Source organism: Electrophorus electricus, chromosome 14 (genome assembly GCF_013358815.1).
Source record: "Electrophorus electricus isolate fEleEle1 chromosome 14, fEleEle1.pri, whole genome shotgun sequence".
In the NCBI taxonomy this organism is placed as follows: Eukaryota; Metazoa; Chordata; class Actinopteri; order Gymnotiformes; family Gymnotidae; genus Electrophorus; species Electrophorus electricus.
Window position 1 is genome coordinate 12,247,952 of NC_049548.1, and position 25,681 is coordinate 12,273,632.

The 25,681-nt window shown below is 43.8% G+C and overlaps 2 protein-coding genes and 1 long non-coding RNA gene across 4 annotated transcripts; 1 reads left to right on the forward strand and 2 right to left on the reverse strand.

The window, feature by feature from the left end:
* Nucleotides 1-290: 290 nt before the first annotated feature.
* shbg (sex hormone-binding globulin) lies at nucleotides 291-6,089 on the reverse strand. The gene is made up of 8 exons (XM_027020912.2): nucleotides 5,882-6,089; nucleotides 5,045-5,136; nucleotides 4,681-4,870; nucleotides 2,657-2,818; nucleotides 2,350-2,509; nucleotides 1,723-1,859; nucleotides 634-841; nucleotides 291-527 (listed from the first exon to the last, which is right to left on the reverse strand). Exons 1-8 carry the CDS (start codon nucleotides 5,960-5,962, stop codon nucleotides 367-369), a joined length of 1,191 nt encoding a protein of 396 aa, XP_026876713.2. The 5' UTR covers nucleotides 5,963-6,089; the 3' UTR covers nucleotides 291-366.
* A 1,179-nt stretch (nucleotides 6,090-7,268) lies between these two features.
* On the reverse strand, nucleotides 7,269-20,032 carry zbtb4 (zinc finger and BTB domain containing 4). Of its 2 annotated transcripts, none has more exons than XM_027020908.2 (2): nucleotides 19,926-20,032; nucleotides 7,269-16,210 (listed from the first exon to the last, which is right to left on the reverse strand). In XM_027020908.2, exon 2 carries the CDS (start codon nucleotides 16,192-16,194, stop codon nucleotides 11,110-11,112), a length of 5,085 nt encoding a protein of 1,694 aa, XP_026876709.2. In that variant the 5' UTR covers nucleotides 16,195-16,210; nucleotides 19,926-20,032; the 3' UTR covers nucleotides 7,269-11,109. The 2 variants fall into 2 exon arrangements, with proteins under 2 accessions (XP_026876709.2, XP_026876710.2); XM_027020909.2 differs by lacking the exon at nucleotides 19,926-20,032 and adding an exon at nucleotides 19,511-19,640.
* A 676-nt stretch (nucleotides 20,033-20,708) lies between these two features.
* On the forward strand, nucleotides 20,709-22,487 carry LOC113584187. The gene is made up of 3 exons (XR_003411392.2): nucleotides 20,709-20,838; nucleotides 21,697-21,842; nucleotides 22,172-22,487. It is a non-coding gene; the product is annotated as an uncharacterized LOC113584187 (long non-coding RNA).
* The last annotated feature ends 3,194 nt before the right edge of the window (nucleotides 22,488-25,681 follow it).

A 25,681-nucleotide genomic window follows, 5' to 3' on the forward strand; every position in this document is an offset into this window, starting at 1 on the left:
TTATTTTAATGAGTTACACTCATACAGACTGGATTTTAAAACGTCTTCGCTAACTCATTGAAAACGTTTAATTTTTATGTCTGCTGAGCACTCTACATCTGCTAAATAGTTTAAGATTGTCTCCTAATGTAACTCACCACTACAAGAGCTGCATACTTTCTAATTACAGCTGAATACAGAACAAAGAAATCACTGAACATTCATCGTGTGAGGGGAAACTTGGGTGTGACATTCAATTCCAATAAAGTAATGTCAGAGCAGTAAATGGCATATTTTCAGGGATTTATTTTCAAGGATTCCTTTATGAGTCTGAAGAGATAACAAGTGAAAATGTAACACAACTGCTTATTGGTAGGTAGTTATCGGTTAACTAAATGTTTCATTCATTGCTTTTGCAGGACAGCTATGGGATGAAACAGATGTGTCCTTGAAGGAGGCCCAGTCAAGATCGATGTCTTGTCCCTGAATGACGATCCTCTCCAAACAGCCATGGAGGTGATACAAACTCTTTGCGTCCTCGGTCTTACCTGTGAAATATTTTATAACTGAGCCATGTCCTCAACTAAGTACAGTAATAATTATTTTTAAATTAAGTGGCCTAGGGTGTAACATGTTTGAATCTCGCAAAGTTACCTGGCAGGCCACCGAATGTTAAGAGCATCCCCTCTCTCCACATAGAGAGGAAGTCAAAGCTGTCTGCCTTTTGTTGTGTTTCACCATTAAGCATCAGGGAATGTTTCAATATGGTCAAACTCAGCTGGGTTGATCCAAGAGTGTGAGGAAGGTTTCCAGAGTCAGCTCCTTCTTCCCTCTCAGTTGTAGATGTATGGGTAAAAATGTCCTTAAATAGCAATGTGCACTAACCTATAATTGTTACTATGATAAAATACTAGTTAGTTTAGACATGCAAGCTTGCCAGACTTTATAAAATAACCATAAGCAAATAACCAATGTGGCAGGTAGAATATCATTTCTCCTCTGTGACATCCAATGCTTGTTTCTAAATGACTGAACTATTCTATATGTAGGTGTAAACAAGGTCCAAATGACAGATGAACCTGATAAAGTCTCCACCAATTCTAAATACACAATGCATATATGTTTGTTAGATTAATCATATTAAACTTGCTCAAAAGAAAGAGGAGTGTATTCCTATAAACAGACATGTTTGCTTAGAAGCTATATCAGCTATATCAGTGATTTTCAAAAAGGTCCTCAGGGCCCACCAGATGGTGCACTTTTATTTTCTAACCCAGCTCCCAGTATGCCTGTACTGGGTATTCAGTGTTCTTAATATCTAGGTTTGGGGGTGCTTGGAGCTGGTTGAGGTATTGCTGATTAAGAAATGGTTTGTCTTGTGGGTCCTGAGGCCAGGATGGAGCAACACTGAGTTAAGAGCCTCAGAAGGCAACCAAAAGAGCATTTCTCTAGTTATTGTTACTTAATATGAATCACATTAGGATTCACTATGATTCATTTTGCATTAATTTGATCTCCTTCTAGTCTAATTTGTATCGAAGTGTTTTGAGGAGGTATTAAAATGATGATAAACGATTACATTTCCTAACAATGAATGTCAAACACAAAGCTGTTTTTATCACTGAAATTACTGATTAGGTTCTCTTCAAGTAGGTAATATTGGCATTGGGAATGTCATCTTTCTAATTTACACCATGCAAGCTTTGGTTATAGTCCTGTGGTTATCATTTAATGCCTTCATACCTTGTCTTTCTTGAATTCTTCAGCCTCTGATAGAACATACTCAAAACCTGCGCTTTGAAGGCTTATTAATGTCCCATGCCAAGATCCATAGACCTCAATAGTGATTCCTTTCTCCTCCGTTTCCACCCCAGGAAGATCTGTATTAATATAGTGATGAATGTTTTATAGAACAGTTGTTTTTTTTCTGAGTTGTTTAGGGAATGACATTCATTCCCCAACTATGCTTAGTGAGGGCATCCTAGTCAGCACACCCAGTTGGACACACCCTATCAGTGGCCTTCCTTACACTGTGACCTACTGTGATTACATTTGAAAATGTAAAGAGAGGCAACAGGTGCATTATTATTATTATTATTATTTTTACATAAAAAAAATAAAACTACTACTTCTGGACATGCACTACTCTCTGGCCTGCTTCAGCTGTTTCCACTTCCCGTTGCTGTGCCTCCCAAATAGGAGCTCTGGGGTTTTGGGTTGTTTGACTAAAGTTCACACAACAAACTCGTGAGTCTGTCATCTTCCTAGTTTAACTGAAGGAGGGTGAAGGTGATTCTTGAGCAGGCAAGAACGAACATTTCTGAAGAAATGAGAATAAAATGGATAAACATGAACAAAATGGATAAACACCGGTTGTGTTGAACATAGCTAATCCATTCCCAGGAAAATAGCTCCCTTTCTTGATCTCAGGGAAGCAAGGCTGGAGCTCCCAGCCTGGGTTTGTGATCCAGGGCATGCTGAGGTTTAGCCACTGCCCTTCTCTTATACATGCATCCAGCTCTGGCTTAAACTGCAAGCGCAAAAAGGAGATTAAGCCAGATTAAGATTTCAGATTTTACAGAGGTGTGTGTCTTCATCTCTTTCACAAGCACCGATTAGTAAAGCCACACGATGGAATAGTGAAGAAGAGAAAGAAAAGGTCAGATCCTTGACTAACCGGGTGCAGGAGTTTCTTATGCCCCACCAGCATCCCTCCAAGAGCAAGCCGTATTTTTCCTGTCAGCGTGTCCTCTGTCTGTTCCGAGCTGAGACCAACCACCAGCTCCAGTTTACCGTTTACTTCCAGGATCACATACTTTCCCTCACTGCGCAGTTCCAGCTGGCCAATAATAGTGCAAAGAGGAAAGAAAGATGCCTTAGAAAGCTGTAAAGAATGTTACATTGAAGGTGAGTTGGGGGTTTTTTTCATAACGTGGAAGAAGAAGATCTAAGACAGATGGAATGCCTTTACTTGGTCACATATACATGTGTACAGTACAATGAAATGCTTGTCTTCACATATGCTAGCTTCCTCATGAGCTGAAGTCAGATTGCAGGATCAGATGTTATACAGCGCTCCTGGAGCCAAGAGGGTTAAGGGCCTTGCATAAGGGCCCAACAGCAGCTGCATGGCAGAGCCAGGATTCACACCCACAACCTTCCAATTGCTAGCCCAAATGCCTATGCACTAGGCTACCACCACTGAGGCTTCTAAGCTTGCTACTCTGGGTAGTGGTAGCTCAGTGGTTAAAGTAGTTGACTTGTAATCAGAAGGTTGCCACCACTGAAGGTTGCCACAGTGGTTTAAGCCCCACCACTGCCAAGTTGGTACTGTGTCCCTGAGCAAGGCTTTTAAACCTCAATTGCTCAAGTTGTACTCAGTCATAATTGTAAGTCACTTTGGATAAAATCATCTGCTAAATGATGTAAATACAATCTCCCAAATTGTGGCCTTGATGTATTTTGTAATGGGGAGGAGACTCTGTTCTAATTAACACACACATTAGTCGCACATACTCTTAACTGATCAAAGAACACACTCCAGAAATGGGGCTGTGGTTGGTAGCATATATAGTGTCCCCTGGAATTATTGCCATCCTCAGTCATTATTAATTACAAATCTGTACATAGCAGTCATTGTTTATTCCGTGTGTTCTGTTAAAAGAGAATGATATATTTTGTCATGATTTCATCACTCAACACAAAAATATGTCAGTTATTGGCACCTCTGAATTTTGTACACTGTTTTTTTGCCAAGTTCTTTAACAGATCTCCTGAAATGTTTGTTGAGGTGAGATAACACATGGCAGGAATCCTTGGTCTTTGCTTGTCAACTTTCCCCTTCATCTCACCTCACAGAGTTTCACCTGGGCTGGAAATAAAATAATCTGTAGGGAAACTGTAAAAGCCTCATTCTGTGATATGCAAAATGTTTGTGTTGATCTGGAGGAAAATCCTTTTCTGGATCTTGTCATATTCCATTTATACAAGGATTCCCAGGGCTTTTGAAGGAAACCATCCCTTTAAAATTACACATCCACATACATCACTGTGTGGACGTTTGCTTTCATTGTGGCCATTCTTTTTATATGAATTGTTTGAATGTTAGTCCTATTCAAAGTTCCCACAACCTTCTGTAAACCTCTGACGCTCGTATTTATGGCTTTAGAAGATCTGATGTTTTATATCATGATAGGGAGGATTTTGGGTTATATTGTTATAGTGATGTATACATTTATGGATTCCAACAGCCTTTGGTCTTGTTTCATTTGTTTCCTGAGAGCTTCTCTATGTTGTCAGATGAGTAGTAAACATTGTGTATTTCTTCATATAACCCTACTACCTCCAACAAAATAAGTTAATTAATTAAATAAAGTAAAACAATAGTGACCTATTAGAAATAACAAAGTGAGATATAAATGTACAGATACTTCTATTATACTTTATTCACAAACATTTCTAGGGGTGCCAGTACTTGTGACAGTTTGAGTATCAAAATTCAGTACCAGTTCAGTAAAAAGCTATATTGTTTTTCGTGGTCCTTTCCAATCATCTTTATCGTGGTTGCCAGTAATTCCATAGGGCCTGGTACATAACGGTAAATAGGTATGGAATTACTTAAATGATTAAAATGATTAATTATAGAATGGCTTGCTGAATTGCTGAAACATGCTCTGGATTACGTGGTGCTGTGCCACTTACTTTGTGCCAGGCTCCATCATTCAGTTTGGGTCCTCCCTGCACACTGACCAGGATGTCTGCTTTCCCTATCTGCATTTCAGGTACCCCGTCCCGTAGTAAAAGCACAAACCAGTCCCCACCCTCCTTGGTGTCTCCATAAAATATGGTTCCCTCTGGATCAAAGGTGCGGAATTCAAAGAAAGACCTAATACTGCAGGGCAAGAAACACCATAGTAGGTAAAAATGTCCCACCACTGTTAGGCTGCACTGAAATTTTCTCATTATTGATAACAGAATTAATGATACAGTGTATGCAAGAGCGTTGGGCCAAAGCTGGCCAAAAACAGGAATATGTAACTTTCTGGTATAATTACTGTACACTGACCTTGCCACATCAGAGAGATTGGCATATGTCTGCATTAATGGTGCCCAGGACTGTTGTCTTTGGCCAAGGTTGATGACCTCCCCCCCAGATATCTGAGTATCAAAGACAATTATATAGTATGTTCACAGTGTTGATTTCCAGGGACAGAGACAGAGGGACTCAACTCAGGGTTCACACAAGCATTTTAGTCTTTAAAACAGTCTTTACACTATGGCAATAACCGAGGTCAGTCTGTCTACCTTGTTACATAAGCACTTTTGCAATGCCTAGCCAGGGCTGTGGTCATAAGCAACTGTCTGGCTTTGTGCATATTCTTTGAGGTTATACCCCTCACTCTTCTAATGTATTTAGGGTGAAATGGCTTTAAAAGCACTAGTTTTAAAGAATTAAAGTCCTCAACAAGCAATCATTTCCTCCAGTGAAGTGACATTCACAAAGAGATATTGGCTAAAATGTCGAGCCTAATTCTGTTTGACAAAAACAGCCCAAAACTGAAAAGTAGAATAATTCCCAAATGTCTGTTTGATGCATTATTGTCATTACTCATTATTCTTATTGTTCTGTGTAAATATACAGCACTAATTGCTTTTTTTTGCAGAGAAAAAAGTTATTTGCATTAGATTAACAAATTATTGGTAAAAGATGCTATTTATAGTATATTACAGAAGATAAATTATTAGTTGTATTGGCTTTAATTCATTTTAACTGTGATCAGGGAAAAAAACAGTAATGTTAAATCTACATATGATTCATACAAATTTCATACAAATAGCACTTTTTTATAGCACATAGGTCATTGTCAAATAGTACTCTGGGATAATTCACATTCATACTTACCTCAGCTGTTGCTGTGAGCCTCAACCAGCTGAAGTACAGGCACAGTGTAAGCAGAAGAGCCACTTTTCTTGTATGCTGCATTCTTCAGCTGGTCCAGAGTGTGCTGAGCTAATGAAGAAGGGAGCGCTATACTTCTGAACCAGAAAGTACCAGCAGCAGGTCGTAAGCCAGACGGTTCGGGCTCGCTTCACCACTGCCTATGGGCCGAGTAACCTCTGCTGCACTACATACCGAGCGCCAAAGCCCAGAGACCAAATATGCTGGCATCACTGTACACATATTGATCAGAAGAGATGTTTGTTTTAGTGGAACTGGCTGGGTGATTGAGAGATTTGCAGGAGATGGCACTGACGTGTGTCTACAGCACAGCGTTTTGTAATTAATATGGTAGCATAGTATTTTTTGGTTATTGATAAAGAAAATCCTCTTTAAAAAATAGTGAGGACAGGTTGTTGAAACAGAGTTGCTTACGAATGCAGATGCAGCTCCGTCTAGGTCAGTGAAGGTGTCTAGCTGTACCGCTGCCACAGTGGGCTGTCCCATTAGTCTGTGTTTGCTAGGTAGATGACCTTTGAGACATGACTGTTGCTTGCTTATTTGTTCCAGTGAGGCCTTGTCTGCATACAAGACATGGGCTGTATGTGCATACTGTACCTAGGGTCACCAGCTCAGTGGTTCATGCAGCTTTTATCTTCATAACATTTGTTGATTTAGACAGGAAAAACTAAACAGTTAGTATGGATTGCTGCTTTGGACAGCCACTTTTCTTGAGCATTACTTGAGCGATCTCAATGTGTCCTGAGCCTAGACATTGTATTTATTGGAATCTTTGTCAGACTAAAATCTTACAGTAAACGTTGATTTACACTCTACTGTATCTGATGAGCTTTATCAGCTTTGTAGCCCAGCTCTGTGCTTTCCTGCCACATGCCCACAAGGGTTTGTCGTAAATCATTTGTTCATGTATACTGTAGCACATTATATATATATATATATATATATATATATATATATATATATATATATATATATATATATATATATATATATATATATCTAAAAAAAACCTTTTTATGCTGTGCTTACTGTTTTACATTAAGCAAAACTGATTCGACAATAACAGAACAAATCTGTTTTTAAATCACTCCCCCTTTTTTAAAACACACAACCTATTTTAAATCATACAGCCAATTTTAAATTGGGCAGCTTGTTTTAAAAACTCTAAAATCCCTGTAAATGTGCAAAACATTTGTGATTCTTTAGCAATTACAGCACATGATCAACAATTTATAAAATATTTGTTCCTACAGTCTAGTTAATTACCAATCACTATCCCTATGCTGGCTCACTGACAATTCAATACAGTGAAGGAACTGTTTCCAAACTCTTTGTAGGTCATCAGGTTAATACTTTATTTGTATGGTTGTAGCATGGACAGAGGGAGACAGGAGAACTAGAGCAAAGAAATAAAGAGAAGTGGATAAAATATAGATTGCAGGCTTGATTTGGCAATGTGTTGACAGGTCTTTGTATTAAATGGTCACAAAGTCAACAAGAAACAACTAAACTTCTCAAACATTTCAGGAAATGTGGTCAAATATGTGAACCTCTAAAACAATGGCACAACTGTAACTTTACATTTTCACAATACCAGACAAATCAGTCACATGCCTACAACTATGACCAACAGCAGAATACGTGTAGCTACTAAATTTGAGCCAAATTGATCTCTCTCGCTGTTGGTTGTTTCTGGGTGGACTGCGGGTGTTGTTTGACATTTAGGAACAGCTCAGTCTAAACAATGTGGGTGCATCCTATCACTTTTCGGCCTTCTTTCCATTTAACTTTTTACCTACTTTACAAATGTTCTCTGGACGACCCCGTAACCTGATGTAATGCAGTGACCATATTTTGGAATGTCTCCCAAACCTTGGAGCAGGTTTTGAAGAACCAAAACCTGTGTTCTTGAAAAGTTTTGAATTAATGATCTAAATGATTGCTGCCTGCAGGAAGGTTCGTGTTAACACTGACACTGTGTTATCTCAGAGATAGGAATAAATTGGTATGGAGTTACGAATTTGGTTTGGTAATCACAAATTTGGTAAGGTGCATGAGCTTATGTGTGTAATCTTATTAGCTTATTTCAGACTTGTGTCTACAGTAATGCCTGCTAATTGAATTGTGATTCCTATTTCTATGTACAACTATAAAGGGATTTAGATGTTGTCCGATAGTTGGGAGTTTCATGATTCTTACTGATTTGTTTTTTGAGACCATCTATGATATATTTCTGGAAATCAACATATGACAGATTTTGGATCTCAAAATCCAGTGAATGATTTCTTTCCTTCTTCTTCTTTTTTTTTTTTAAGAAATTTTGATAACTTTGGTGGACTTTTAAAAGCTTCACTTAGACGTGTTCAACCTCCACTTCCTTAGTCAGCCACAGGTACAGACAGGTAGCCTAATTTGTTTAAGGAAAGTGTGCAGTGGTACAATAAAAACAAAGGTTGGTTGGGGTCCAAAACGAACACTGGTTTGGTGGCAAGCCTCAAGGGATATATGTTTTGGTTTTTTGTTTCCTTGCAAGTGCATACACACATACACACTCTCTCTCTCTCTCTCTCTCTCTCTCTCTCTCACACACACACACACACACACACACACACACACATGCACATGTAGATACATGAAAAGCTCCTTGTACCTACCCTACACCCAAATAAAGTAACACACCTTCGCATTTTACCCTCTGGAAATTAACAGTGCTACGGCATCATTGCACAGTTTCAAACACGCTCACTTCAAAAGGAGAGGAGAAGTTGTTTGGGAACGGGAAGGAGAACTGGGGAGACTGTCATGGGAGGGGTGGGCAAAGGAGTTTGTAATTGCACAGCTTATGCTGTGGTTGAGAAAAAGACACAAGGCAGGCTGGGGGCTGCACTTTTTGGTTTCAGGTTTAAAATGAATGAACAAAAAAGATTTAGCCGAAAAAAAGACAGCTTGACAGCAGATAGTATTTCAAGCATACCAGCAGAGAAAAATGAAAGCTGAAGAGAACCACATATGAGAAAGAAAGTGAAGATTGTTATGACAATACCAGAGGATACTGAAGAAGCAAGTGTTGCTCATGCGTTATGATTATATTGAATCCAAGTTCCTAGACATGTTTCTAAGACTACTGTATATATGTGAATACCTCATAGCGCTTTATTATTACATGTCATTTTTCAAGTCAGAAAACAGAAGTCGTCTACCATACTGTTCATTTTTTAACCTCATGACTAAAATTACATTCATATTCATTTGTACTTGAAAAACCATCTTCAAGCACAATCCTTGTCTCTCTATCAAAAGGGAAAATATGTAAAATAAACAAATAATATTGTTTAAAAAGATACAAAAACAGGAAATTCCTAAGGAGCGCTCAGGGCACTCCAGCTCCTAAGCATTACAGCTCAGACCCTGTGCAGGCGTCAGGAGTGGCTGACGTCATCTTTTGCTGTTTCGTGCACTGCGGAGGAGACGTGGAGAGAGAAAGAGTCAGCTAGCCAATGGAACCCTCGGCTTGGTAACCCTCGGTAACAGGCTTTGTAAGCTCACATCTGCCTGAAAACAGCATTCGCCAGCTGCGCTGTTGCACTTCTCCTAGAACATCATTTTTCTCAGACTTTATAATGGAAGCTCTACGGGCAATATCAGACTCACTGGACATTGCTTCACTTCTTTCGCTCTCTCTCTCTCTTTCTCTCTCTCTCTCTCTCTCTCTCTCTCTCTCTCTCTCTCTCTCTCTCTCTCTCTCTCTCTCTCTCACTCTCACCCACCTCATGCTCTCTCCCAGATTTCCATCAAGGGAATACAGTACCTTTGGTGGACACCAGGGGGCACTGGGGAGAAGAAGGCCACTAAACGTAAGCTGACTTATATTCTTTACTGGAACAAACAATAAGATACTAGAAGTACACAGACATTTTAACAAGGTTTTGTGTCCAGTTCCTCATTTAATCCTCCAAACAGTTATTCCATCTTCCACTTCTACAAACCAAACTGAAACATAATCTTTGTACATAACATCGTGAAATGTAGAATCAACCCTCAGTTACCATTGATTTTAAGTTACCAAGCCACCAAAAACCTAGTTAGTAAAAGATCACATATTAACAAGCTCCATCCAGTATGACATGTAGTTAAGCTATCAAGCTGCTAAGTTATGACTGACGAAGGAAGAACCTCATCTAATTTTTCTACACGCTGATCTACAAAGGTTGTAACAGCCTGTCCAGGAATGATACTCCTATACTTAAAATCCCCATGGAACTGGTATAGCCCAAGGCTGCTATAGCACAAAAGTGGCTGGCTACAACTGTGCATGCATACATCACTCTCAACACACCCACGCACACAAGCACACGTGTTCACATCTGCCGACACCCACATAAAAGCCAGTACTGAAAATACACACAACAGAACCTACAGTTACATAATGTAAGAGGGCAGCTACCCCAAACTTCTACATGCATGACGAAAGTTTCATACACACATGCACACATGTGCGTGCACGCACACACACACACACACGCGCGCACGCACGCACACGTGCTCACACAAACACACACAGACATACACACTCATGAAACTGTAAGCTATCATCTTCCTTCACTGAGTTGAGTGTGTTGAGCCTTTTTAGGTAAATCCTTTTGCTTGTAATGAAAAGCTCGGTCCCCATATTATTACTATTAGCGGTGTCAATATATCAATATTATTAACAACATCATTATTGGTATACTGTCACTAGTGGGAAGCAGACTTAACTAATAATTTTTTTTTTTTTTTTTTTCTGGAAACACACACCCTGTTAGCGATTATTATTTATTGGTTATACCTATTATCACAATAAATCTGAGAGGACATAAAACCAAGCTCTAACTCTTCTAAAGAGGGAGAAGGGTGGCGTGTCAGAGGTGTGTTTTGCCAGTGGCAGAAAGATATCGGATCTTTAGATCATCACTTCCCCTTCACCCATTGGCCCTACCTCCAAAACACCCCTCCGTCACTTCACTATGGTTGATTCCTACATATGCCTATAGTTTTGCTACTTTACAAAAGAGAAGAAAGATCTGTGCAAGTAGTTCAGTTAACAAACAGAACAATAAACTCTCTTCAATCAAAGGCCTGGTCCTCTTTTAAGCTGTACAGTATTCCTTCACTGCTTCTGCCTCAATATTCACTCATGGGTTGCCACTGTCTCGCTTTGTGCTACTGCTACTGCTGCTATTGTATAGGCTGGGGTTGACCATTAAAGGGTGGGGCACTGTTCCTGCGAAAGGGGCACCTGTTGCAGCATAATTGAAGAGAGTGGGTAAAAATGGCAAGGGCTCTACTTTGTCCCCTGATGCCATCATATTGAGAGCCATGGGCAGAGCTGCAAGGTTGTATGGGTATGGTAGTAACTGTGGGCCATAGAGCAGGTGATAGGGATCAGGGTAAAAGGGCAGTTTGGATGAGTCAGTATGGGGTACCATCTTCCCCAGTGCCCCAAAAGATAGGGGTCCAGGGGGGTAAGACATCAGGATCTGGTCCTCTTGTTTCTTACCAGAGCAGTAGCCCCCTGGTATAATCAAAGGAAGTGCAAACTCCTGAACAGGATAGCTGGATTCCCTCCGAGGGTCTGTTGCTGTTGAAGAGGTGCTGTCCTTTGTCTCTGATTCTGAACGGGGCACATGGGGGTGCAGCACAGCACAAGAAGAGGGGGGCTCGCTACCCCGACCTGAACCCGTTGGAAGCGCAGGTCTTTGTTTCTCGGCACCGTGCATGCCTTGGTGTGATTGGTTCTGTTCCAAATGTGGACGCAACTGCAGGTTTAATGGGCCTGGAGAATGACAAGGGGACTGTGGGTGCCTTTGAGAGGGTCCTTTTTGAGTGGTTTGAATGACAGAGCATGTGGGAGAGGGTACGGGACTTAGCGGCTCTTCTTTGGGCACAATGAGCGTCACTTCCTCTTCTGTGGAGCACTTTTTGTTGGTGGTGGCCTGGTACGCAGCTTGCTGGGCTAGCTCCCTCTCCCTTGCCAGTATAGTTTGCATTGATAGATCCTCTGCTTGGCTTCTGCTACCAACTCTGGGTACTGGAAAGATCCTAAGATCTTGAGCCTCCTGCAAATTATTTAAATGGTCCATGTTGTGAATGTCCTTGTGTCTGTGTGTGTCTCTTTCTGCCTCGTCACCAGCAGCACAACCCTTGACTGCCTGCAGTGCCATAGTTGTACGTTCAGTCTGTGTTCTAACCTTTGGCACCGTTTGCATTTGACATACTTGACTCGGTCTGTCAGTAGGTGTGCGGCTTCTCCTCCTCTGGTCCTGTGTATCTAGATTCCGTTTCTCGGGGGTTCGGAAGTCCAGGCATTCTGCTCCATTCATGACCAGTACACTGGGGAGACCAGGGGAGATGACCTTTGACCTTTCCACTGTGGGGCTGAGTCTAACTGGGGAGGATGTGGTACACAACTGTGGACTGTGAATTGCTAGCTTTGGGCTTTCATCAGCACCTACTCTTTGGTGCTCCGCATTTCCCTCACCGAGCTGAATTTCTGTGTGTTGGGAATCTGTTTTAGGGTAGCTTATAACAGGGATGGCCCGTGCATGCTCTTCTGTAATGTCTTTGCTTTTATCTTTGCCTGTCTCTGGTATCACAGAGCTGTAACTTTGTGTGACCGGCATTTGCTGCACGATTTCTGCAGAGCCACCTAGCTCGTGTCTCTTCAGGTGGCAGTTCAATGCGGCTGCTGTTTTGCATACTTTATCACACTGTGAGCAGGTGTATCTGGTCAAAGGCCTTCTTCCCAAGCGAGCTGGACTACCCTTTTCTAAGAATCTCCTGCTCAGTGCATCACCTCCCTCTGGTAGTTCCATGGCATTTTCTTTGCTTGATAACTGTGAGTTACATGGAGCGGAGGTAGACAGAGGTTTGTTTTTTGGATGATTCGTTCTCTGATGCTCCTCTAACTTGGTCTGAGAGGGAAATGGAGCTCTGCACAGTAGGCACACAAACTCGAATAGATGTGTTAGCTCGTGTTTATCACGTTTCCTAGAACTGGAGAACCAGCGGCCACAAGACCCACATTCAGAAGCGTGGTCTCCAGACCACCGTTGCTTAATGGTAGAGGAACCTGTGTACTGAGTATTCAGCTTGGGCAAAGCTACAGAGAAAGGGGGGTCAAGCTTTTCAGGGGCCCCCTTCTCTTCCTTCTCCTGTTCAGTTATTGAGGATACAGAAATAGCTTGTGTGCTGTCTTTGACCTCCTTCTGGTGAATAACCTCTTTCTCTGCTTCTTTTACTTCTTCTTCTTCTTCCTCCTCTCCACCATCCACCTCTTTGTTTACATGGTTCATGAGCTTTTCCGCTCTCCTCATTAACCTCAGGGATCGTTTGTAATGCATTTTGCGTTGCCAGCTCTTGACCTTCTGCATATGCAAAGCCTTCCGCTTGGGTTTGTAAGAATAGTAGGGTCTCCACAAGTTGTCTTCTCTGTCATGCTCATTCCTGTCCTCCCTTACTTCCTGACGGAAGAAATACCTCCTCACCTTGCCTGCCACTCTGGGGTTTTTCCACTTGGGCTCCTCCTCCCTTCCTTCCTGGCTGGAACTGCGATGACCATGGTGTTTGCGGTGGTGGTGATGGGTGTGTCGCTGCTCTCTCTGGTCGTCATGCAGAAGATTGCTCTTTTTGCCTTTGCTCAGAGATGGGCTTTTGTCTCTCATGAGGTCTGTCTCAGAGATACTTCTTTTGACAATGGCCTCCTCTCCGATGCGCACGGTGATCTGACATAGAGGCCCACTTCCCTTGACCTCTGAATCCACAGATATGGGCACCGCCTTGCTTGACTCATTCTTGCTATGAGCTTTACGGCCTTTGTGGAGCTTCTCTGTAGGTTGTTGGATTTTGGGGGCTTCTGTATTGGAGCTGCCTGTCTCCCACCTACTCTGGCCATGTGAGTGTTCCTTCTGACTATGCTTTTTCATTTGCTTTTGGGAAGCCTTAGAAATTGCCTGATTGCTCTCGGAGGGGCTCTTTCCATCCTCAGAGGATATCTTATTTCTCTGAACAATGACGGAGGATTGGAGTGATGTGCCATGCATGATAACTGAGGGTTTGCTATGTCCAAATGTAATGACAGAAGAAACAGCTGCCTCTGAGCCCTTGAGTGGTTTGACTTTGCTGCTGCTGTTGCCAGAAAGATGTACATCTGACCTCTCTTTGTCACTGACCTCACTGGCCATCTCTGTCTGGGACATCTTCTTGCACTGGTCAGTACCCGTCTTGATGATGAATCTGTCTGGGTCCGGTTTAATGTCTTTAATGTCTTGTGGATGAACGTCTTTAAGTAAGGACTCCAGTTTACTGGGGTCTAGAGCCGTAGGGAGGCTGCAGTCGAGAGGCAGAGGCAGGGTAACAGATGAGTCAGGTTTGAGCAGTCCATCAGCCAGAGCCTGGCTGTACGTTTTGTAGGGCCGTTTCTGGGAGCGCATGGGAAGCAAGCGATAGAGTTTAAGGGCATTAACCTTCTGCTTATAGCCCCCATTGGCTGTCTTCTCACTTGAGATAAGCCCCGGGCTAATGCCATGGAAGGTCTTTTGATGTGTTTTGAGGTTGTAGTAGGTTGGGAAGGCCTCCCAGCAAAATATACACTGGTATCGCCTTTCGCCAGTGTGCCACACCTCGTGTTTTGTGCGATATTCTGCAAGAGCAAAAACCTTGTCACAGTAGTGGCAGGGGTACTTCCGGCGCCATGAGTGCACATTGGAGTGTCGCTTGAGGCTGGACAGGGTCATGTAGGAGCGCTCGCACACAGAGCAGAAGTAAATGATATGTCCGTCAACAACCTTCACAAAGTGATCCTCCTCCCTCAGGCCATCGCTGTGAACTAGCGCCCTGGCGTGATGCCCATGGAGACCTCGCCTCTTCTTTAGGGGCCGGCCGGGCCCCGTCTCCTGTCCGCACTGCTCTTCAGCCCTGCCTGCTTTCTCCCCCTCCCCTTCCTCCAAGGGTTCCTCTTTGGGTTGGACGGGGAAAGCTGGCAGCGCTTGCCGGCAGGTGGCCTCGTGGGACAGCAGTCTTTTATTATGGATGAAGGCTTTGCCACAGTGGCGGCAGCTGAGCATTCGTCCCCCCCGGTGGAGGCGCATGTGGACAGTGAGAGATGAGGCGGTGCTGAACAGACGGTGGCACACCCCGCACAGCAGCTCTGGCTTTGGCACCGCCCGGTACGAGTCATGGAAAGATGGAGGCGGGAGAGTCAAAGGAGAGGTAGAGGGGGGAGAAAGGGGAGGGGGGTTCGATGAAGAAGAAGGTGGGTTGATACTGGGGAGAGGAAGGCTCAGTTCCACATGTAAGCTATTGGCCTTCCGTTTTTTACCTTTTGAGCTTTCCGGGTCCTTTGTCACCTGACCTTGGTACGCTCTCGCACTCAGGTTGAATAAGATATGTGCTGTCTCTGTGGTTGAGTGTTCTGGGTAGTCATTAGGCAGACCAGCTCCAGATGTCTCCGAGTAGTCCATGTTAGCAGTTGTGTGCAAAGCAGATGTAGGAAAATGGGGACCAGTACCAGCCACAGAAAAAGACAATGTGGATTTGCTGACAGGTGCAGTCAGATCAATAGGGAGAGTAGAGGAGGAAGAGCAGGGCAGGTAGTTCGATTTTGATACTTTGGACAACTGTTTGTCTCTGAGAGTTTCCTCCTTCCACAAAGTGCCATCTGAGGCTTCCCTGTCACATGTCATAGAAGAGGAAGGTGGATGAATTAAGGGACATTGCTTTTGTGCAGAGAAACCAGGCAGTCCAGCACTGATGGGGAAACTGAGGGATATTCTCGTAGTTTTGGCACTATCCACTTCATCTGTTCCCTCACCCATCCTATCTCCTCTCATCTGTTTATTTCTGTGTTTCATTTGATTATTTTCCTTGAGTCCTCTGGGATGCTCTTTGAGGCTGCAGTCCACCTCAGACAGACTATCACGGAAGCAGGATATATAGAAGCCACTCAGCAACGTCAGGAGCAATGAACAGAGCGAGGTAAACACTAGAACAGGGTCCACCACTGAAACGGAAGATTGCCGGGCATGCGGGAAAGGAGGAGAGTCTGGTGAAGAAGACCTCAGCTTGTGGAAGCAGATGCTGTAGGTGGTGATGACTCTTAGATGGATGTGGAATTGTGTCTTTTCACAGACTGGAGCGCGGCCAACCGGGCACTGTTCAATTAGCTCCAAGGGTGCAATGCTGGTGTGGAGGGAGTGCCAGCCGTCCATTTCGGACACCATGACCCCACCCCTAAACCTGCGAAACAGAACAAAACAAAACTAAATTAATGGTGGCATTTCAATTAGATTTGCTAGACAGCTACTTGTTGTAGCACATAGAAGCAAAAATCAACTCATTTTTCAGCTGAAAAATGCGTTGCAACTCAATAACGAAACTGTAGCACTTCCTCTGACAAATCATGCATACTTTGATTTAAAACATGCCTTCCAAATATATAAAAAAAAGAAACACCACACACATGAAATGAAATGAAGGGCAGATACACATAGACGACTCAGTGAACAGAGATGGTTTCAGTCTCTCATTCAAGCCCTCGTTTCAGCATGACAAAACTGGAAAGAATCTCAGCAATCAGTCCTACTGTGCCACAGTATTCCCGTCACCTCATAGAATGCTGCTAAAGTTCAGTCTGCTCCCAGAACAGAGTTGACTCTCAGCTTAACGCTTCAACTGCACCAGTGCTATAGAACGACGAATATCGCAAAGGTTGTACTTATGGTTGCATGGTGTGATTTTTGTAAAGATGGTCATATTAAACCCTTTGATCCTTCTTTTTATCTAATTATATAATGAAGGCAGCATGGAACGTGCCATAAGATGAGCACTGTGACGTGTTTTGTCTGCAGTACTGGATTTTTTTTTTTACCATCCGCACATACTCATCAAAATAACTTTGTTTGCTTCTTAATTTTTTTTCATCTTTATAAAAATGACACTATACGTAGTTTAAGCGGTTGTAATTAATGCGACACAAGAAATATCCTCAGTCATGATTCTCTGCCTGCATTTCAGGCAGGCAGGCAAGCAGGCCTCTGTAAAATTCCACAGGCAGCCCTGAACACACTGAAACTAGGTCAGCACTGTTATTGCAGAGAGGGAGTGCGAGAGCGAGAGAGCGAGCGTGCAAGCAGAGAGAGAGAGAGAGAGAGAGAGAGAGAGAGAGAGAGAGTGCAACAGAGAGTCAGAGAGACAGAGAGACGGCAGTGAAAAGAGAGGCAGGCCAGAGACAGGAACAGCCAAATACACACACATATGGACACAAGACACACGCACACACACGCACGCACACACACAGATACGCACATTAGCAGGGACGAGCACACAGTCCCTCAACCACACACACATACCTAGCACATTTGCAAGCTTGCAGGCGCATATGAACAGGTTTGCCTGTAAACAAGCTACTTAACAGGTAGCTTCACCAGCACACCACAAGCGCAGCCACTGACACTGTGCAAAGGAAGTACCAAGAAATAGGACTGTAATTATAGATGTTACATAATGTAGAGATTTGAGAGGCAAAGACAGAACATGTATAGGTTAGAAATAAATGCTCTTTATTACGAGCTGCTTGTCTGTTACATCAAGTATGCTGTGTGAAATATAATAGAAGAAATGTCATCGTTTGCACCTGTTTTAATAGACGTATATGGCAGCTTAAAACGCACAATGCATTCAAGGGTTCCACATGTCAACATTTTCACATCAATTGTACTATGGATGGGGGAAACACATCTGCCCCTCTCTCTCTCTCTCTCTCTCTCTCTCTCTCTCTCTCTCTCTTTCTCTTTCTCTCTCGCTCACCCTCACCCTTCTCTCCCCTCTTTGTGCGTGACGCACACGCTGCCTCCCAATAAGCCTTCTCTAGCTCAAGGCGCTGGCCAAGCGTGACAGGGGCTTTTGCAGCCCAAAGCGCCCCCACCCCCACCCCCTACTCAAACATGCGACCGCCTAAGACGGTTAGAGCGACAAACACGCAGCCGACTGCACCACCCTAAAAATACGGCCCTGCACACGCTCCGCTGGCGGCCCGTAAAATAACAAGCAAAACAAACACTGGGCCGCTTCTCCCCTCCGCACAGCGGGCCGGGTGTAAAACGAGGGAGCTTGTATGAAACTCATTAGCAGCCAAGAGAATAGCAGGGCTGGATAGGAAGGCGCCTTCATAACACCGCTGTTTTGTACCATCCCTGTAGTGACATAGTCCCATGCACTGTCTCACTGAAAATGTCTCAAACAGGAAGAGTTCTCTCACTTTACGCGTAGCGCGCTGGACGCGATACGAGAGGAGGCCGATTAGGAATCTGCTTATGCGGCACGGCTTCTGGAAGTTCTTCCATTTCCTATAGGCAGTGGGGTGAGGCGGAGCGCCTGGTGCTGGCGAGAGGAGGAAGCACCGAAGCGACCCGCGAAAGCACCCACAGGGCCGAGCTGCACTGGGAAAAGGGGGGCGTCACCAGATCCTGAACTCTGCACAACCCCCCGGCCAAAAAAACATGGTGGAGTCAGCCATAGGGAGGGAGGGTGGGGGTGCCAGGGTGGGTGAAAAGGACCGGAGTGGTTGTGAGGGGGTGAGCAGAAAGGGGGCGGGACAGGGAGGTATGGAGGGGTTAAGAGGTTGTGGTGGTTTCCAGCTCTGTCCTTCTTCCTCACCCCTGCGACGCTCAAAAGCAGAATGTTTATGCGGCGCTTTCCCCCTGCATAACGTGCGGTGTCGTCTCAATCGGCCATGGTGAGCCCTGCCCCGGAGAATGTACCCATGTGTAAAGCCACAATTGTCACGGTCCACTTGCTTTCGACCCAGCAAGTGTTTCTCATAATTCTTTCACCATAATAGAGTCAATTTATGCATTCAAAGTGGAGTGAGACCCATTCAAATGAAATGTGCAGTGAGAAGGGTAAAATAAACGCCAACCAGCTGACTATAGGTGTTTCCCCAAGATTATATTCAGTTCTGCCTGCTAGTTAGGGTTATCCTGGGTTAAGACAAATTAGGGTTATCCTGGGTTAAGACAAGTTAGGGTTATCCTGGGTTGAGACAAGCAATATAACATGTGTAGAGCATTACCATAACAGAAACATGGAGGGCTGACTTACTTTTGTAGTGTCATAACATACCATACCAAACCCTAATATATGCTAAAGTGTACTAACCAATCCTAGCTAAAAAATATATTATTATATGCTTGATCAGTGAGAAGGAAGACAAGTTGGGAAAAAATTCCACACCCATTAAACCATTTTGTAACAGTGAAGGGGAAACTGCTTACTCCTACATCATGATTCCGGTGAGCCCTCTGGCCCTAGTTAGTCCTTATGAACGTTATAAACAAGCTACACAAAAAAGCAACAGGAAGGTGGTGATGGTTAAACTAGCCATATGTGCCACCTGGTATTAAGCAATAGTATTCGACGGCATATGCCAGTTTTGTCGTGCCTTGTTTTAATCAAATTGGTACATTCCAAAAACAACACTTGCACAGTTTCAGCAATTCTCATTTGCTCCGACACAAAGTATCTCAAAGCCACACTTACTCAGTAAAATGTATCTCTTACAAACATGTAGCTGCTCTTCATTTCAGTTATAACTGAGCGAGTCATCGGCCCTGAAAAAGAACTGCGTGGTAGAGCCAGAAGAGGAGAGGATAAGGGAGGCAGGCCTTGTTTAGCACCACACACACACACACTCTCTCTCACACACACACACACACACACACACACACACACACACACACACACACAAACACACATATGAGCGCGCTCACATACACACAAACAGGACAACACTCATTTCTCATGTCCACGCAGAACCAAAACAACAACATCGCTATGATAGTGGTAAAGAAGCGCATGAGGCAGGAAGAAGAGTAGAATTAGAAACAGAAGAGAAAAGAGTCTCTCTCCCCCACTCCCTTTCTCCGCTAGGCAAGCACACAACAAGACAACGTACCTCGGAAAACCTCCTGCTGCATCTCTGCTGCGATGTGTTCTCTCTCTCTCTCTCTCTCCCTCCCTCGTTCTGTGTGTGCTTGTCTGCGTGTGCCCGCGTGTGTGTGTGCACGCGCGTGCGAGTGAGCGAGCACAGGCAGGGAGAGACGCGTGCACACACACACAGGCAGCACTATGTACAGACCGAAAGCAGGAACAACTCTCACACTCTGGTTCTCCCCTCCTCCCTCTCCTTCTCTCTCTCGCTCACTGTCTCCCTCTCTCTCTCTCTCTCTCTCTCTCTCTATATATCTATCGCGCCTGCTCGCCACGCACACGCTCTGGCTCTCCAGTTCTCTCTTTCAGTTTGGTTCGGACACACGATTCTAGGGTGTTTTCACATATCCATCTTCCCCTATTCCGCAAGCTGCCCCCTTTTGCCTTCCCGTCCTCATTTGAATTCCAATCCCCACCCCTCACCCGCACCCCTGTTTTGTTTTTTGTTTTGTTTTTTAATTGGGAACTATTGTTCTTCACCAACAAACACGCATGCACACTCTCCTTTCTGTACTCCATGTACACAAAGCCCAGTGATAGCGAGGGAGGGAGGGAGAGTGAAAGAGAGGGAGAGAATGAGCGAGGCAGAGGACGCCATTTAAGCAGTTTGTTACGAGTCCTGCCAGTCCCCAAAATGGCTGAAAACAAACAGGAGCCATGCCAACAGGAAAAAAAAAAAAAAAAGAAAAAAAAAAAAACGGGCACAGCGAGAGACAGACAGAAAGGAGATAAAGAACGAAAGAGAAGAGTGAAGAGAAACAGGAAGAGAGAGAGAGAGAAAGGGACAAGGGTAAGAGAAAGAAAGAGAAGAGGGAGAGAAGAAAATACTTTGGTGGAAGGAGAACTTTTTCAAGGAAAGAGATCAAAGAGTGAAGTAGGTAGGTGTGGGTTTTCCTTTTCTCCTCCCTTTGCTGCCCTCCATAAAGAGGTGGAGGTTTATGGTGAGTGGTGCTGAAACACCCAAGTAAATATTTTAAGAGTCCAGATAAACTAACCTGTATAAAAGACAGAAAGAGAAACCGTTCGGGCCTCCACATCAGACCTTGGGCTGGCATATAAGACGAGAACACATCTGCTCTTAAGTATCAACCATTCCACATTAGATCATTACACATCAGGCCTACCAAGCGTAACTAGCAGTTTGTTTTGCAATGCTCTCTTTAGGCTAGCAAACTCATAATGCAGCATAATACGAAGAAAGATTCTTGTATGAACATGAAGCAACTGAAATTGGAACAAGCTCTCTTTGGGCAGTCAGAGTGTCTCTTCTTTATCTTTCCCTTTGCTGTCTCTCCCTACTTGGCTGGCAATTTTTATTTGAGTTTAATTTTCAGAAGAGCTCCTCATTACACTCACCCACTCTACACAATCTCTCCTCTGCCTCTTGTTACCCCCCCCCCCCCCGGTTTGCTCTCCCACCTTCCCTCCTGTATTGTGTGCCAGGCCACTTGTCTCCATGGGAACTCAGTATTAAACGGGTGTCATTCTCATGATCCTGCTGGCTCCTTAAGAAACTTTTGCTTGATCACTCAGTTCTCACCCAATTTATCCCTCAGTGCCTAATGCTGTTCACAAGTGTCCAGCCGTTTGCCGTCTGCATGCTGTGATTCAGCGCGTGCCTGTCGGCGCGAACTGCCCTCGCCCCAGCCGCCCACAGGCCGCCGCTGACTGCTGGTTGAGGGAGGCGCGAGCAGTCCGTTCGTGCACACTCACCTCAAAGTCATTATGCTTTTCAGTGCAGAACTGGAGACACATGGCTGCAGAAATGAGAAGCAACTGGGAAACGTGTCCGTGGCTGAGGTGTGCCTGGTGCACACCAGCTCTGGAAGCTTAGAGAACGCTGCGCTCGGGTGCACCGGGTCCAGGGTCGGGAAGTCCCCAAGTGAGATTTTGCAAGACATATTTTGTAGTGACACTCTTGATAATGAAGCTTTGCTTCAAGTTTGTTGCATAAATGAATGAATGTATTAATTATTTATTTTCCCGGGGTTGTTTAGAATTATGTTGTATGAAAGAAAGCTAAAAAAACTGAGGTTTTATGTCTGCATTTTCATCTGTCAGTTAACTTGGACTGGAAATAATATGAAAAGTCAAGATTTAATCTGTTGACTGTATACACCAATGTTGACCTAGCCAGAAGCAAACAGGACCTCATCCCCACTTTTGGAATAAATTTGATTATTTTTATTTTTCCACACTTGGCCATCACAGGGCAGAACATCTTTTAGTTTTGTGTACTATGGAATCAGTGTGTGTGGAATGTCCCCCTACCCCGAGCTGATCAAAGACCATCTTTAATGTGACATATGGATCAGTGGACACTAACGAAGAAGCCATGCCCGGCTGAATCTCCACGACAACAAAGAGCTTGGGACATCTGGAGAGAGCCACACACAGACTCCTGGTGGGTTGGGGGGGGGGGGGGGGGGTGACAACTACGTCACTGTTTGTGTGAGATGTTAGGTTATAGTTGGAACTTTCAGTGACGTCATTATTTTGTATATGAATAAACGTTTTGGGTGATTCATGCTTGGTGCTTAGTCAAACGGGATTATTTTTAAAGGAGAATTGCATTGAAATTATATAGTTTTATATGCTCGTCAGTGTGATATAAATGAATGTGTACCATGTCTGCAAGCCGGCGTAAGAAAATTCTAAGAATTTTCCTAGCAAAATTCACCCCGTGACACTGCCTGATTGAACAGGACCGCGCACATACGCTGTAATTTAACTGATCGTGTTTTCTAACATGAGATATAGGTAGCCATGGGTAGATAAGCTTTTAAAACGATGGTATGGGTCTTGGTTCCTGGGTGCTTGGTTGATGATAAGAAAGCTAAGGCGCCTCGTCGCTGTAAAGAGGGCAGCCTGGGCTCCAGACCCCACAGCAGCGGATCCGCTCGAAGTTTGGTGACCTGTACAGCTCTACCGACGGCGCTGCTTCCACAAGCGCGCACGTACAGGCGTGCCGACCGTGGAGGCCATTGTTGTAGGATTTTCTGAGCTAGGTGAAACAAGGCCCCTTATTGCTCCCCGCAAAAGGGAGTTCTGCAACGCGCAAGTACGAGGCTCGCCGGAGGACGAGCACGCCGCGAGCGAGCGGTGTTTCCGCGTGACGTAATGGGGATGAGGTTCGTCAGCGAACACGAGCCAAAGCGTCGCTGACGGCAGTGAGCCTGTCACGGTCTGTGCGGCCCCACAATGCACCAGGAAACGCGGGCACACACACACAAAATTACTTGATGCTTGCTTTCATTGGAATTTATTTTCAATATGTTATTCAAAAACTTGCACGTCCTGCTTTATCTCATCGGTCTCATTTTATTCACTGACTGTTCATGTGGCCTGTTCAGGTGTGAACATGAGTTCCACCGAAAATTGATAAATTATACTGTGTCTGAAAACAAGTACATTATACTGATAACAACATAAAATGAACAGGCCACCATCTGTTTCGCAAACTAAGTATATGATGTGCTGAGTCCAACAATGTATATATTACATGGAAAATGTGGACAGCACTTCTATAATTGCTTATTAAATAATAAGTAATTATAGAAGTTCTGTCCATATTTTTGTCACATTAAATATACGGAAAGATATTCAAAGACATCTAAACACTAAAGAGGTCCAAACTCGCAAGCATCAGAGAACGACACGAGAAAGTGTTATGCCAAGAAAGCACATCTGAGAAATATTTTTAGGTATATTAATTATGTGCAATGTGCCTAAATAGGACAATGAGTGTCAATAGCTAAAAGTAGATGTCAAAAAAGGAAAGGTGCAAGATGAAAGGTGCGAGACCTTCGGAGGAGAGACTGGAGAGGATGGGTGGAAAATCTATTGGGAGGGGTGTGTGAGGGGTAACGGGGTGGGGGTGGGGCTTTTTCCACCGCCAGGGAAAGACTGGTTAAATCAAATTAATTAGCTTCTTTATCTCATAGCCTTAACTCAGGCACGTTGTACCAAGAGCGCGAGAGATAGTGAGGGGAGAATGTGTTTGAGTATGCATATGATGGTGGTTGAGAGTGGACTGTGGGTGGCATGAAGGACCTGTTTTTAATGCATTTATTCAGTAAATAAGGTAACGGGGGAAGACCAAGCTGTAATAGGCTGATCAGAAGGAAGGATATTTTGCTTGTCTTCAGCTGCGGAGAGAGGGGGATGTGGGAATATGAGGGTGACTGGTTTGCATTCTACAGCAAGGTGTTCCATGCATATATTTCCTCTTAATCCGCCACAGTCTTCAGCGCATCAGCAGTAGCTTCAGCCCTTCCTTCCTGACATGCCTCTTTAAATAGATCTCTCTTCCAGAAAGGAGCAGAGGAAACGGTGCAGGCTACCATCAGGCAGGGGGAACACTCAGAGGAGATCCCAAAAAAGGGAGGAAAAAGCAGAGAGAGAGAGAGAGAGAGAGAGAGAGAGAGAGAGAGACAGAGAGAGAGAGAAATGAGAAAGAAAGAAAGAAAGAAAGAAAGAAAGAAAGAAAGAAAGAAGCAGATGGTCAGAACTATATGGCAGCTTGCCAAGAAACGGAAACAGACCACAGCTGGGGGGTGGGGGGGAGCAGACTCTCAACAAACAATGGGTAGAGGAGGACTGACAGACGGACAGAAACCAGCATGGACTGAAGGGATCTAGGGCAGTGGGATGACCTTCTTCCCTTCCCTCCCGTTCCTTGACATTTAATGGACATCAGTCCAATCCAAGTTTACCCTGCTCATGGAAGACTACTTGGACCTGCTTGAACTGATATGGCTAGTATGTGGATCTTGCCTTATAATAAATTAATTGTAGTATACAGCACTTGCTTTAGAGAAAATAACAATCAGTTAACATACCTCATTTTTGGATCAACCTGTAAAGGTTGTATTTCATAAAAATGCAACATATTTGGCCCAACCAAACTCGTATTAAACACCAACAGTGGCCATTGATCAGCCTTGTACATAAAGCTCAATTTCCATCTCTAACAGATGCAGAGCATGTTTAGATCGGCCTTTTCTATTCATATAGCGCACATGCCTCTTTCGCCCCTAGTGGACATCCTCTTCTGTATTCAAGTGTACGTGCGTATGAATGTGTGTACGCATGCGCAAATTCATGGTGCTGGTGACATCACTAGGGAGTGTGCCGTTACCTTCAGAAAGAGCCCATAATCTGCCTTTAGTTGGCATACCTCTAAATCCACAACCATACATGTATTACCATAACTGCAATGCTAATTTAATGTTTGTTTACCTCCTTTCAGTAATTTTATGATTTTTTTTAATCAAGTGACTGTAGCCTCAATGTTAATCTTATGTTCAAAAACTTGCAATAAAATTAAATATATAGGCTTATAGCATTACTTAAAGCCAACATTTAGGGGTTTATAGTGTTAATTTATATGGGTAATGTAACAGTTTGCACAGGCAATAATTCATTTTGGGAACATTTTCACAAGATAATATGAACATGACAAGGCAGCATGTACTACTGCTCCACTTGATTCCACTGGGACATTTTACTCAGTACAGACAAACCCTGACTCGTTAAGACTGCAATGACCCAGAAACAGACTTATTTTATTGGCAAGTAAAAGGAATTTGACTTGGTGAAATTGCTACATAAAAAAAGGATAATTTAGAATATGAAAAAAAAAAGAGAGGGGGGGAAGGCATGAATCAAATGGATACAGTAACAATAAAGAACTTCCGAATATGCAGTGTGTGACAGTAT

Excerpts from the sequence above, each read along its gene's own strand:
- shbg (XM_027020912.2), bottom strand. The coding sequence starts at position 5,962 with ATGCAGCATACAAGAAAAGTGGCTCTTCTGCTTACACTGTGCCTGTAC. Across the intron at positions 4,871-5,044 it reads AATCTCTCTGATGTGGCAAG|TATTAGGTCTTTCTTTGAAT; the intron begins GTCAGTGTACAG and ends CTTGCCCTGCAG. Across the intron at positions 842-1,722 it reads AAGAATTCAAGAAAGACAAG|GACATTTTTACCCATACATC; the intron begins GTATGAAGGCAT and ends TTGCTATTTAAG.
- zbtb4 (XM_027020908.2), bottom strand. The coding sequence starts at position 16,194 with ATGGTGTCCGAAATGGACGGCTGGCACTCCCTCCACACCAGCATTGCA.